This window comes from Athene noctua, chromosome 3, assembly GCF_965140245.1.
Source record: "Athene noctua chromosome 3, bAthNoc1.hap1.1, whole genome shotgun sequence".
Classification (NCBI taxonomy): domain Eukaryota; kingdom Metazoa; phylum Chordata; class Aves; order Strigiformes; family Strigidae; genus Athene; species Athene noctua.
Window position 1 is genome coordinate 80,232,028 of NC_134039.1, and position 14,683 is coordinate 80,246,710.

General features: G+C 39.4%; 1 protein-coding gene across 3 annotated transcripts; it reads right to left on the reverse strand.

Annotated features, from left to right (window-relative positions):
- Nucleotides 1–555: 555 nt before the first annotated feature.
- Nucleotides 556–14,469, reverse strand: HSPA14 (heat shock protein family A (Hsp70) member 14). Of its 3 annotated transcripts, none has more exons than XM_074903446.1 (14): nt 14,178–14,466; nt 13,943–14,023; nt 13,776–13,858; nt 12,733–12,781; nt 11,819–11,912; nt 11,609–11,699; nt 10,331–10,435; nt 9,427–9,588; nt 8,389–8,544; nt 6,730–6,832; nt 4,311–4,523; nt 3,747–3,920; nt 2,673–2,743; nt 556–1,241 (listed from the first exon to the last, which is right to left on the reverse strand). In XM_074903446.1, exons 1-14 carry the CDS (start codon nt 14,439–14,441, stop codon nt 1,163–1,165), a joined length of 1,725 nt encoding a protein of 574 aa, XP_074759547.1. In that variant the 5' UTR covers nt 14,442–14,466; the 3' UTR covers nt 556–1,162. The 3 variants fall into 3 exon arrangements, 2 of the variants coding, with proteins under 2 accessions (XP_074759547.1, XP_074759548.1); XR_012633438.1 differs by having other exon boundaries at nt 1,179–1,241; nt 3,747–3,871; nt 14,178–14,469; XM_074903447.1 differs by lacking the exon at nt 9,427–9,588 and having other exon boundaries at nt 14,178–14,468.
- Nucleotides 14,470–14,683: the final 214 nt, after the last annotated feature.

Sequence of the window (14,683 nt, forward strand, 5' to 3'; positions counted from 1 at the left end):
TCCAGAGATCAAAGACCCAGGGATAAGGGAGACAACTTTCCCAGCACTTCACCACCCAAGGAAGCCTCTGAAATTCAAACCCCACACCGAGGCTGGTAAGCCACACCACACAGATACCTGTTAGGAATGCAGTAAGATTTCTATCTACAATATGCAGTACCTCTTGCTTTTGTGAGGCAGAAATAATATTGAAATACATGTGCTGCAGACACAAGACAATGTAGGAAGCCTGCAATAAGACCGGTAACTGAACACAGCTCTCTTCAGACGGGCATCCCTCGCTCTAGTTTGTCTCCGATTTTGAGGCTCTACTCTTACACATCCATTATTACAATAACATGATTGTGTTGTTCATTTTACAAGATAACATATGGCTCTCAGGGCTGAACTGTTGCCCTTCCACTGAACATTAGGCTGAAACCCTCAAATCCCGTAACTACACCTGCCTGCTCCGTCTCCTCCTTATTTCTCCCCTACCCGAAATGAAAAAAGCTGCCAGCTTATATCCAAATATAGATTAGAACAGTGCCACACAGAATGGAAAATGCCAGGATCTGCATAAAAAAGTTTTATTAATAACACATAAATAAGCACACAAAACCCTTACACATACGTTTTTCACGTAACACCACAAAACCACCTTACAGTAATTCCAGAAAGAAAAAAAAAATCCCACTCAAGAGGCCAGTGTAAATGGGCATCACCTCTACAGTTTCAGACATCAAGATCACACAGGATTTCAGTAAAACCTGGTACAGTCATTACAGAGTGTATTTTCACCAGTCTAGCCCTCACTGCTTCAATGCTATGCTGGTGAGGCCACTGACAGACTGGCTGAATGGGTACACAACCTGGTTAGTTCAAGGAAGAAATCTTTTAGACTATGCAATATGCTTGTTGCCAAACCACAGGCACAAGGATTTGCCCTTTGCATTTTTTAAATCAGGTGCTGTAATTCAATGCTCTGCTGTTTGCATGTCTTGATTAACATTCTGCATCATGCTTCCCACTCCAAACAGACTTGGTGGCAAATTAACATTTTACTTCTGCTTATTACAGTCCCCTAAGAATCATTAAAGACATCTCAGAGAGTCACCACTTTGGCAGAAAAGCCAACAAGAGACAAAAATCAACTTAGAAAAATGTTGCCTTTCAAAAGGGACTAGGATGCCACTTCAACAGTGACAATTTCACACTTTCCTGTATCTTGATCTGTGCAGGTAACATGCAAGGACCCATCCCTAGATAAAAAAAAGAAAGGTATGTTTAGGACTATCTCAGCACAACATTTCATATATTACTGCATGTTCCGGAGAGGATAAACAATGGTCTTCATACAGACAAAAAGATTAGCATCAAAATATCCAGGGAAAAATATGCTTCAACATAGATTAAGCTGATTTACAAAAGTCTGTTTGAGTTAGATATGCTCTTATCGCCCTCCATTAAAGCATGTGTCTTCTCTACATATGCTGGAACAGATTCAGGAACATATTTAAATATTGTAACAAAATTTAATACAGGTTTGTGAACAGGATATGGAGTAATATTCAAAATATTCATTTTGAGAACTCTGAGCAAAAGCAGCCAACAGATAAGCAGATCTTCTCAAAGCATGAGAACTTGACTTTTCAAATTACACTGAATCCTACTTCATCTAGACATACAAGTCACACTTTAATATTTAGACAGAAATGTGTTCTAGTGAACTTTTCCTCCCTTCCACCTAAAAATTGCTAAAAACCTCTTTAAAAAATAATGCAATTTCTGCACTACACGGTTGCATATAATCCTAAAATGTTTTTAATCAATGGTAAGTGCAAATCTCTGTACAATTAACAAGGTATTTTAGGAGAAGACTATTCATAAAGCATTAATACACCTGACAGTTCATACAAGAAAATGAAGTATTTTGAACATGGGTAGTAGTTTTTCAGCAACATCTAGATAACTTTCATATTATTTATAAACACAGTATGATCTTCAGGACAGTAATTCAGAAGACAAATTTGCTTTGACTACTTAGAATTGCACCTTCTGGTATCTTCATAAACTATTTAGACTATTTCAAATGAGCCCAAGCACTCCTATTAGGGCCTAAAAAAGTTAATTTCTTCAGTATAATTCCCCACTTTGCCATAAGGTATTTCATGTTCCCGCAATAAACAGGTAATTCTGTAAAAAGCAGATTTATGAAGCCTGATTTCCTGTGGCATTGTTTCTCATGCTTAACAGCCCTGTCTCTGAAAGGACAGACACACAGGTTTTCATCACAAACGCTGCACATGAGAAGTTCTTCATGGATTCCTTAGCAACCAAAGATTCTACTTCAGTTTTTCATAAGTGTAGGCATTCAACAGAACTACCTCATCCCCTTCCACAGAAAATTGAGATCCTGACTGCTCTCAAGCATGGTTAAACAGATCAACAGCTCAAAAGTTGCTAAAAATCATCTGTACAACTGTGTTAAGTTTTATTACTTTAGGAATCACACAGTGAAAGCACAGAAGGTACTGCATAAAAACCACATTCCCACAGAATTTACCCCTACAGTAAGCAATGAAATGCTGAAATTTCTCAAGACAAAAGTAAACATTCTGTAACAGGAAAAAAGACTGCTTGTCAGTAGTGTGACATTGCAAGTTAAACAGAACAATAAATATTTTGGGTACCTTTTCATAGTGAGAACAGTTAGTATATCATGCAGGCCATCCTCCTTTTTATCTAAATCCTGGAGTACAATCTATTTAAAACAAAAAAAAAATTCAATTATAAAGTTCTCTAAATCCTTGCACAGCAGTTTAATGGAAGTGACACAATAGCTAAAGTGTGCAATTCATTCTGTTTAGCATCTCATACTGACAATTCAGCATCGAAGCGTGCCTCAGTGGACTTCATTCATCTGTAGTACAAACCTGTGTGCTTCTAGCCATTTGCACTGTTTCCGCGATTTTGTTTCAGGGTTTATCACCAAGACAGCTGGAGTACCTGCAACTCTCACAGACTACAGTAAGACCTGAACATGTTCCTTTACTTAGGATGAGTTCTGTAATTATTAGGAATCATCCTTTCCCTATCCCCTTACAGATCTTTGGGCAGGACCAAGGTGGAATAATTATTTTCTCAAGTATTCCATCCATTTCAGCCACATCTGTCCCCTCCCTGATGCTTTAAGTGCACTGAAGCCACGGTAAGCACATCATCACTGTTTCAAACAAGCTGTGTTCTCTCAATAGGTTGACTCTCAAGGAATATCTTTATATCAGATGAGGATTTAATCACATCACCTTACCACTGAAAAATCAAGTGTGGTATTTAATACCGAGATCCTGTCCAATCTAGGAAGATCAAAAAGTAATCAACAGCACAAAAACACTAGCTACATCATTACCTCCAGCAGTTTCATTTCTCAAATGTTGAAGATGTGCACTGCAGGAATGACTGGTTATGAACTCTTATGCCAGGTGAGCTTACCACAGTGCTAAACAAACCCAGCCAGCCATTTAGAAATTCAAAAGGGAAACTTCCACTTCTTTAAAAAGTGCTTCAATACTTCATAACACATTTATAGAGAGCACTTAAAGACTGCTTCCAAAGAGATGCATGTCATTCTAATTTTGAAACAAGAAGTTTTGGTAGGGGTGGGATTGGTTTCAGGGTGGTTTTTTTCTTTTTCCAATTTCTCAGGTTTTTTTTATTTCCAAGTAGTTGATATTAAAAGTGCATATGAATGCGTATACACTCACCTGTGCAAATTTACCTTCTTCATTCATGGGAATTTTCCCCAATGACTCGTATAATTCAAGGCATACAGAAGAAGTGTTTCCAGGAGCATGCAGGGTGTGCTGCCTTCGAGCTGGTAATGGTGTCCCTGATGGAAATAGCACTGTGAATTTGTCAGCCCCTGACTCGTCTACTCCCTTTAAAAAGAAAAAAAAAGTTCATGCCTTTCTCTTAAGTACTTTACTGAGCTGGAAGTGTTACAACAGTGCTCCATCAGAAAAGAAATCCAAGATTAGTTTTCTCTGCCACATTTACCATCACAGCAAGTAAAAAAAAAAATTGACATTCCTATAAATAAATTAAGTCCAGCTATTACAACACAGCAAAGACATAATCTATCTCCCCTTAAAATCAGTTTTTCCTGTCATTATTTTTGTCAATAAACCTAAGTTACCACTTACTGCTGAGCTACAGCCAATCTGTAGAACTAATAATAATACTGTTCCTCCAACATCAATCACACGTAAGTAGTGCTATATATTCACTGCAGCAGTAAAATTTTCTAAGTTAAATCATTTTAGCCTTACCTTAAGAAGAATATCTTTGGCAGAACATTCAATAAGTGCTTCTTCTTCTAACAAAGGATTCTCTTTCCCTAGCAGAATTCCTGCCTCTATGGCTGCACCAATGGGAATAACTTCATCTGGAGGAATTGAATTCAGTAATTCCACGGTTGGGAAAATGTCTTTGATCAGCTGCTGTAGCTTCGGGATTCGAGCAGACCCACCACACAGGACTACCTGGAAAACATGCCTTAATGATTTCAAATCTTTCTTCCAACAGATAAGACAGACAGGTCACAACCTGCAATACCGAAATGCAAACTGCTCTGGGATATTTCATCATCTTTGGTTGTCAAAAGAAAAACATTCTATCTTTGCCCAACTTGTTACTTTTGTATTTGAAGTTAAAAGAAATAGCTCGCAAGTTGGAAACAGTGCCTTGAAAAAGTGTTTCATATAGTAAGCATCAGCTAGATGAAGTAACATTTTAAAATTAAGGAACTAATTATAACATCAGGTTGGAAAGGACCTCCAAAGGTCATGTACTCCAACCTCCTGCCCATAACAGGTCCAGTTAAAACAGGCTGCTCAGGTTCTGATTTCCATGGATGTAGATTCCAGACTCCAGCCCTTGTTTCAGTGTTTGATTACCCTCACACTACCAATTCTCTTCTTGGCATCTAAAATTTCCCTATGTTGCAACTTGTGCTACTTGCCACCCACCTTTCCATCACGCACCTAAAGGAAGGAGTAAATCAGGTTTTGTCTCCATTAGGCAGCACTAGTCTCCCCTGAGCCTCTTCTTACAGATGGGTAAACCCAGTTCTCTTGGCCCAAACCACCTCGGTAGCCCCCCAAGTGGGCTGGCTCCAGCAGGTCAGTACCTTTCAACTCCTGCAAAGCCCAAAAATGCCGAGATTGTACCTGGACACTCTGTCCAAGTACCAAAGAGGGAAACACGCCCTCCTACACCCATGGCTACACCCTTGCTAACAGAGCTCAGCATTCAATTGGCTGCCTCTGCTGCTCAGGCTACGAAGCTTACTGTCTATGAGAACCCTCACGTCTTCTCCTGCAAAGCTGCTTTCTAACAACCACTAGCCTGTCCTGCTGCACAGGATTATTCCATCCCAGACTCCACACTTGCCTTTGTTGACTTTCATGATGTTCTTTTCCATTAGACTACATGATCATTGTAGGTGCCTTCCAACTGAAATATTCTATTATATACATTTCTCTCAACTTTTTCAACCCCACTGAATAGCAGCCTTGACCTACAGTGGTATTGACTGCTCCCCTCATTTGGTACTGCCTGCAAACTTGCTGAGAGCACATGCTACCCCATTGTCCTTGTTATTAATAGAAACATCCAATGGTATTAGCCCCAGTATCAAATCCTGAGGGATGTCATTGACAACCAGCCATCCCTCCCTTACTGATCCTGTGCAAGAAAAAAAAAATCCTTAAAGCCTTTGTTACAGTAACTTTGTTGAGAACATCCAGATCTGGAAACAAAGCTAATTCCCACTTTTCTTCATGTAAAACATAACTTCCGAGTTGTAAATTAGGTTCATTTATTTTTACATTTAAAGAGGCCCCCTCTGCCCAAGCATTAAAGCCTGAGAGAACAGCACATTGGGCCACCTAAAAAAATACTGCCACCAGAAAACATTCTCTGAACTGTGGCCTCGGATACTTCATAATCCTGCCAGTGAAACTCAGATATGACACAGCAAACATTAATTAAGGTCTGAAATAGCATCAAACATCATTAAAAGTGTCAGCTAGAATTTACTGCAGAATAATGTGCCAATTCCACCAGCAATAAATACAGCACTATTTGTCAAACACAGGTGCACTGGGGTTAAGATGAAGTTAACTCTTATACCAAAGCAAAAGACATTTGAATGAAACTAGTAGTGTTTGCTACTTTACTCACCATCTTTGGTATTAAAGCACTCCATGGTTTGGCATCTAATGTGTTCCTAAGTTTAAGATAAAAAGTAGGTGCATAGACACCAAGTAGACACTAAGCAATTTGTTCAACTAATAAGACAGAAATCAAAACTTTGACTTTCTTCAGAAGTGTCATCCAGAATTCTGTGAAGGCAGAAGAAAGTCTATATACTAAACTTAAAGGCAGCACCCCTTGGCTCTACCAGGAGTTACACAAACACATTAAGAGGGGACAAATCCTCCACCATTTACTCAATACACAGCAGTAAAACTCTGACTCTACCTTATACTTAATTTCCAAGTAACCAAAATCAAAGCAAAGATAGGAGGTTCTAAAGACCTTGAGTCTATATACTTTGTTGAATCTGAGCCAAAAATGCTTAAACAAATAACAAAATAATCTGAGTCTACAAGGAAAACAGGCCCCATAAATACTCTTCTTGTGGAGTTATAAAGCGTACTACAGACAAGTGATTTCTATTCTTACCTTATTAATATCATCTGCTGTAAATCCAACTTGCTGCAAAAGCTTTTTAATTGCTTCTACACATTTACTAAAAAGCGAAGAACAGATAAGTTCAAACCTGGCCCTAGAAGGAGAAAAAAAAAATATTCAAGTAGTATCATCTCACCTTTAAGAGACAAATACCTGAAACAGAATAATAATTTTTCGAATATACTTTGGTTCTCTAGCTATACCTGGTACTAAGGGATTTTTGTAAAAAAAAAAAAATCAATCACATAATTTCCCAATTATTGATCTTGAGGAAGTGATTTTTTTGTTGTCGCTGTGAAAAGATCTGTACTATTGATTCCATCATTAACACCTACATGGAATGCGCATTCATTCTTCTTCAGGGTACTGTAGAGGAAAAAACAATACTATTGCCTTGACAAAAACCCAAGTTTTGTCTTGATTCATATGTGAAAGAAAGAAGCAAAAATCTGAGAACTGCTTCACCATCTTTAAAATGGAGACGCAAAGACACAAATGTGCCTCTTGAATTTTCAGAGGCCTATCAAGCTGTGTCCTGATTTGCACACAGAGAAAAGGTTAAGCAAACTGAACAAAAAAGCTTATGCTTGCTTCAGGCTCTTTAAAGCCTGAAGAGGATGTTTTCGTAGAATCTATGATAGAATGGTTTGGGTTGTAAGGGACCTTAAAGATCATCTGGTTCCAACCCCTCCTGCCATGAGCAGGGACACAGGACACCTTCCACTAGACCAGGTTGTCCAAAGCCCCATCCAACCTGGCCTTCAACACTGCCAGAGAGGGGGCAGCTACAGTTTCTCTGGGCAACTTGTTCCAGTGCCACCCTCACAGTAAAGAATTTCTTCTTTACACCTAATTAAATCTACCTTCTTTCAGTTTAGAACCGTTACTACTCATCCTCTTGCTACATGGCCTTGTAAGAAGTTTCAGTCTGTATGAATACAGCAAGTCAAATCCTGCAACACCAGCATCTTTATCTAAAACTGAGCCAAAACAAGTTCTACAGTATTGCTTCTCACACTTGCAAACATACTGTGCCTTGATTCAACTGCTGCAACCATGGATGCACAGTTTTGCAATTGAAAAGCCTATTTCATTTTGTTAAAGCTGCTGCTGACTAGCAGAGCAGAGTGGCTAAACATCTCACTAAGAGATCATTCAGATAAAGAGAGTAGGACACAGCAGGAGGAACAAAAAGACAAAAATAATCTTCCTATTCCAGCTGTCAAAAAGAGGCAACATCAAGACTTCCATGGCCCCTATCGTTTTCGAGCTCATTTAGATGAGAGTTCAAAAGTCTTCTTTTCTTTAAGGAAAATGCAACAACTAAAACAAAAACGAGGGGACCACCTTGAGTAATTAGAGTATTATTCCTCTTTCATCAACAACCAGACTCCAAAGATGAGGTCCCCTTTTTTCACTTTATTTTCTACCCATTAGGGCAACATTGTTAGTGTTACTACCCTAACCACTACAGATCGCATCGCACAAGAACCATCAACATAAAACAAAGCCAAGATGGTCTTCTATCTTACTTCCATTTCCAAAATTAATGCCACCAAAAATCAAAGCTTGTTAAACATCCTAAATACCACCTAGAAAGGTTTCAAGCACAGTTTTATAGCAAAGCAGTAGCTTCGAGATCTACTTTACCTGGACACATTACAATCAAAATCCAATCCATCGTACAACGAATCTACAAAACAGTTTGCACTTCCTAGGGTTGATAAAGAGTGTTTTGCAATATCAGCGCTGTTCATTAACTTCATCATGGCTCTGGGATTTCCTCTAATGTCATGTTTACAAGACCTACATTTTAAAAAAAAAGAAGAGATACCAGTTTAGAAAGGCAGGTATCTGAGTGATAATGCTAACTTTCTGAAAGGAAATATAGGTTAGAGCTACTGAACATTTTTTTCCTGTACACATTTCAGCATTATCTACAATGTCACTGTTAAAAGCTTGCTAAGAAATTTTCTATTTCAGTTTCACCTCGAGAACACTGCGTGGAGGCACCCTGAACTCCAGCATTAGTGTTTATCATGTAGATTTAAGTCTTTCCGAACAAAACCCGTAAGTGACTGAAAGGAACAGAAAGAAGTGGTCTGCAAGTTAGCCAGTTTTAACCACAGATTAAGAAGAAATAGAACACAGAACATTAGACACGTCAAAAAACCAGTATGTTTCACCCCAAAAGTCTCCTTCTGCAATAGTACACAACTGACTACCTCAAGATCACTAGAGCTAATGGCAATGCATTTGTTCATTTTTGTCCATCATAGGATGATTTCAGTCTGATGACCCAAGCCCCTCCACAGTCCTTCATGCTAACAAGCAAAGCAAACAAAACCCACACAGGTGAATTCCCTGCCAGCCCAAAACCTTGTGACTGAAAGCATGTAAGCAGCCACATATGTAATCACATACATTACTTGAAACATAGAACAGTTCATAGCTGAACCCTTATAGTTCAACACTGACTTCAGGGAGCATCTAGCAAAACCAAAGTATTTCCCACTCTTCCTCCTTGGCCCTCAACAACTGACTGTTCCTTTAATATCTTTGAGCCATTTCACTTGCAGACAGGCTTCTAGATCTGACAACCTAGTATGTGTTTGGTTTTTTTGAGAGCAAGTGTATGACAACAAAGTGCCTGTCCTAACAGCAGCATGCTTGGAATTCCAAACCTACCTCTGAAATTCAGAAGCTAAGTGTTGAGCTAGAGCTTCTGTGAAGCAAACTCCACCAATGCTATCATCTGTGTTTGTAGCAAGCACACGATATATTCCACTGTTTACTTCTATGACTGTGATAGAAAGTGATGTTCCACCAAGTTTATAAACCAACACATTGCTGCCATGTTAAAAAAAAAAAAGCATTAATAAGTGATCTGAAATTATGTTAACTGTCTAAAAGGATTACCACCATATAATAATGTATTGCAGGCTTCAATGAGTTTTCCCAAGAGAACTTGATTTGGGGTAGTTTGTACTATTGACTACTTGATAAAGAACAAAATTAGTTTATTTCACACAGTGAGAGTAGCAAACTTTTTTCCCCACAGTTGAGAACTAAACATTACATCTGAGAGGCAGGAATTATATGAGAAGGGTAAAAATACCAAACAAGAAAAAAACATCTGTTTGCACTGACAGCAGTCTTTGTTATATTGAAAGTCTTGTGAATTATCTGAGTATTCATAAGGGAAACCCAACACACCTACTGAACACAGGAAATCTGCTTTAGTTCTTCTAGCATCTGTAAAATGACCCCATCTGAAAAAACAGCTATGCCAACATTTCTTTAAGGGACACATTTTTCTCCAAGCCAATCAGTTCATTAAAGATCAGGACAGAATCCGAGGACAGATCTTTAAAGACCATTCTAAACAAATAAAAAACAAAATAAAGGACTTAAAACACTACTGACTTCAAACTTCTAAATTGTTGTTGGCTTTATTACGCCAAGAAAAACAAGCCTTAAATCATTAATTTTGTCTTGACTGCTAAGGCAACACAGCACTCCCTCAACTTAAGATTTCTCTGGATTTAAGTACAGCAGCTTAAATTTAAGAAGTAAAATATCAGGATTTTACCTTTTCCCAGTGGGTGAATCTTGGCCAATTCCATAAGCTAGAAGAGCTGCAGACGGTTCATGAATTAATCTCATAACATTAAATCCAGCAGCTGCAGCTGCTTCCCTGTGGTAAGGCACAACAGCATTTCATTTTACTTTAATGATTTCACAATAGTCATGCATGCTATTAAGATTTCATCTGAACTACATATGTCACCAACTCAGAACTTTGTTACAGCGTAGTATTAACAAAGTGACTGGAAAAGAAAGGTATGAAGAAGTTCAGTTGCTACTGTGTTCTTCAGGTAACTGGATCTGCTGTGTGCTCATCATTAAAAAAAATACTGATGTATCAGTCTACACACCCCACAAAAAATAGCAGACACCCCCTCAACTCAAGATGAAAAACCCTACCCTCAATCAAGCTTGGTAACTTATCTTCAAGTGTGGCATTGGAAGTTCTTGGTATGTTATTTCAATGGGTATCATGCTAGGAAAATTGATTTTACTTCCAAATCAAATTACTGCATCTCACTTCTAACAGTTTCTTTACATGTTTTCTTGAAGCTTCAGTAACCCTGAGGCTGCCCTGCAAGTTGTTTCCTCCACTTTGAAGTTATTTTGAAACCTGTATACCAAAGCAATAGAACGCTTCATTATACATACTGCAACTACCCCGCTCACTAATTTTTTATGACCAACTTCAAGTGTGCTTTAAGTATTTCATAACAGTTAAACATAAGGTTCTACATATCAGAAAGTAGAAACAGATGCTGCCAAGTATATACACCTTTAAGTCCACTTATGTTTTCATATGGAGAAACTTTTACAGCAGAACTTTTTCCAAACAGAACTTCCAGGTAGAATACTGGTGTGTATTTCATATCTGATCTCTGACAAAACAGTCCTCAATAACATCACATAATGCTACTTGGTTTGGTGAGCATTATTGTATGAAGGGATGGGATATTATGGAGGAGGGCTGAGAAACTATTTGCATTTCAAAGGGGACACTAAAGATCCACATCTGAAATGACATTCTACCCTTGATGATACCAAAATTCCCTCTCACTTCAGTTGATTCAGAATTTCATTTTGGTTACAACAGTGAACTCCATGAAAAGTTTATAAAGTCAGGATTTAACCTCCTGCTTTCATATTTTCAGAATTCAAATAACATCCCAATGTCTTGACTGATAGTTGCAAGCTCAAGTCCAGCAGGAGAACTCCCACTGCTGATCTGCCAGACGGTCTGCTTTAGGTACGTTAAATAACAGAAAAATCTTAATCCTCTTACCCAAGGGCATTTTTCTGATTCTCTCCAAAATCAAATGGTACAGTGATAACAACGTCATTTACATCTGAACCCAATGCAGACTGAGCAGTTTCTGTTTATAAACATAGGCAGAACATGTTGATTAAAAGCAAAAAAACAATATACCACAACTTAAAAGTATGAGGATAGATTAAAAAACTAAAACATGTTATGATTTTACTAATTATATACCTTTCATTTTACTGAAAATTAGTTTTGCCACATCTTCTGGGTTAATAAGTTTACTATCTATTTCATACTGAAGTTTTCCATTCTTCTCAATTACCTGTAAGCAAAACCAACATACCTTTGTTAGATACGTAATTTGGGTATTAACATAAAGTAATGTTTAATTCAGTTTCTGTTCAAAGGAGAAAGCACTGGACTGTGTAAATACTTTCTTATAGTAGAGTGCTAACGTAGAAAATAAATGCTTCCAAGATGCTCAAAGATGACAAAAAACCCAGTATGATCCAACAGGCCTGACAGTGACATTAATATGGACTTACAAACTCAAGACTTTTTCTATTAAAAAGTTTGCTTTAATACAAAAGCAACATTTAGAATGAAAGTATTTGCCTGCTTGGATTCCATAAGAAAAAATAACATTTATATAAGCATAACAATATGAACAGAAAAAACCTCATTCCTTCTTTAGGGATGTATTTTCCAGGACAGTTTTTCTCTTGTTTTGCAAAAACGTTTCTTGAAACAAGCACAGTATTATCCAAATTAAATACTAAGATTAAATCAAGTGGTTAAGCATTTTTAATTACAAGATGCTGTAACCTGAGCATCTTCTACCAGCACTAAGAAGCACCACAACACTATTACTCAAGTATATTAAGAATCTTCCCTTTTGAGAATGGCCAAGAGATTCATATAATTTTTCTGTTGGTCTACAGTATGATACCAGATCTCAGAACAGGGGTAAGTTCTTTACTTTATAAAAAGAGAAACATTCTATATAGCAACAATTGGACCTCATACAATGAGAGCTGATACCTACAGAACACAAACATGGTGTGGCACAAACAGCTCCAAAAAGAAAAGTATAAAATGATACAAGTTATTTGGGGAACAACAGAAAACTAGATAATACTCACTGAACATTTGCTTTCTGCAATATATTTCTCTGCCTGTGGGTCACCAGAGCTGTCCAGACAAATTCAAAATAAGAAAATAAATCATATGCTCAGTGGCAATTGCACAAATTCATCTTGCTGATATTCCTTATAATGTCTACAGCATATGAAGCTATACTTCAACCAAAATTCCTGCTTCCACTCTACAGATACGTTTACACAGGAGAAGAAAACCCAGCTGGTTTGGGTTCTGACTACTGGTATCTTTCAGTCACCTTCCCCAAATTAACCACTGAAAAAATACTTACTAGTTAGTGAAAAGGGAAAACAGAAACGAACACACTGTTTTAATCTGGTATCCCTAATAATCATATAAGATTTCAGTGATACCTTCATTGCATTGGCTGAAATAACATGACAGCATAAGCTGACTATCCTTAATTCTTTACTAACAATGTAAAGTTATGCATCTCAAAAGTGCTGAGAAATACATCAGAATGGACATCATGTTGTCAACTTCTTTCAAAGAAAGGGCTGTAACACAGCCAGATTATCACTGAAAAGTTTTGTCGCATCTCTGATGTTAAACTTAAACCAACAAGTTTTGCTCTAGTACCACTGTTACCTGCCAGTGCAAATCTCCACAGCTCCACTACCTGAGGAATCACAGCTGACATTATGCCAATGTATTTCACAATCGTAATAAAAGCAATACAAAGCTTCATGCAAATAAAACCACAGTGGATTTCAGCCACAGGAAAACACTCAGGTAACGAGAAGATGTTTTAATTAAGAAATTTAAGTACATACTGAATGTCACAATTTGATTTTTGAAGACAAATTCAGACATGTAATACTATGCCTGTCTACTCCTGGAATGAAGTGTAGAATAAGAAATTCGTAATATAATGAATTTTTAAGATACATCCTCCTATCAATGCCATCTTAACTGCTATCACACTAGATTAAAACATCTTCATTATCAGTGCTAAGACTGTTCCACTGACCAGCTGTAATGGAGAAAAGTAAGCTTCTCACCTTCCCTTTCACACTTGCTCTCTTACCTTCGCCCAAGGATCTGCTTTACTTTCACTACAGTATTTGAAATATTTCTTATTCTACTTTGCTTTGCAGCTAAGCCAACAACCTGAATGAAAAATAAAGAAAAAAAGCAAAGTGAGCAAAGAGCTGCCCTCCTCTCCGAACCCCCACCTCGGAAGGGAAGCCTCACCTCTTCGCTTTCCGAGAAAGCCACCACCGCAGGAGTGACCCTGTCCCCGGCGTCATTGGCGACCACGTCTGCGCGGCCATCCTGCGGACAGAGGCACCGCCGTGAGCCGCCCCTCGGGGCACCCCGCGCCCCGCCAGGGCTCCAGTCGCGGCCCACCCCCTCCTCCCGCCAGGGACCCCCGAGCGGCCAGGCGCCTCTGTCCCGCCGGGGCGCGGCGCGGGGAGCGGCCCCTCACCTTATAGACGGCAGCGCAGGCACAGGTGGCCCCCAGGTGGACACCGATGGCCGCCATGAGCCCCTCCGGCTCCGCGCGCCAGCGCCCGCCGCCCCACAATGCACCGCGCGCCCCCGCTCCCAACCAATCCCGCTGCCCTCTGCTCCCCGGACGCCAATCAAAGTCCGCACCGCCCTCCCCCGCAAGCCAATCGCGGGGAGGCGTACCTGGAAGTGCCGTCATCGGCGGAGCAGCCAATGAGGAAAAAACCGAGGGTGACGTCATCGAGCATGGCAACGGGGCAGGGTGCGTGCGCGAGGCGCGGGAGGTTCGGAGGTAGCGGCCGCTGAGCGGGTCGGGCGGGCGGAGCGCGGGGCCCGCTCCGGCGCCGGTTTATTTGACCCCGGAAGACCCAAGCGCTGAGAAAAGAGAGATTAAAATGGGGAAAAGCAAACGCAGCCTTTTCGTGTGTGTGCTGGGGCGTGTGTTTATGTCAGCGGCGTCTCTCGTGGGTTAATCGCGGGCAG

Coding starts and splice junctions, on each gene's coding strand:
- HSPA14 (XM_074903446.1), bottom strand. CDS start 14,441: ATGACGTCACCCTCGGTTTTTTCCTCATTGGCTGCTCCGCCGATGACG. Junction 12,782..13,775: donor AAGCAGATCCTTGGGCGAAG/GTAAGAGAGCAA, acceptor TTGTCTGGACAG/CTCTGGTGACCCACAGGCAG. Junction 1,242..2,672: donor ACTGTTCTCACTATGAAAAG/GTACCCAAAATA, acceptor TTTTTTATCTAG/GGATGGGTCCTTGCATGTTA.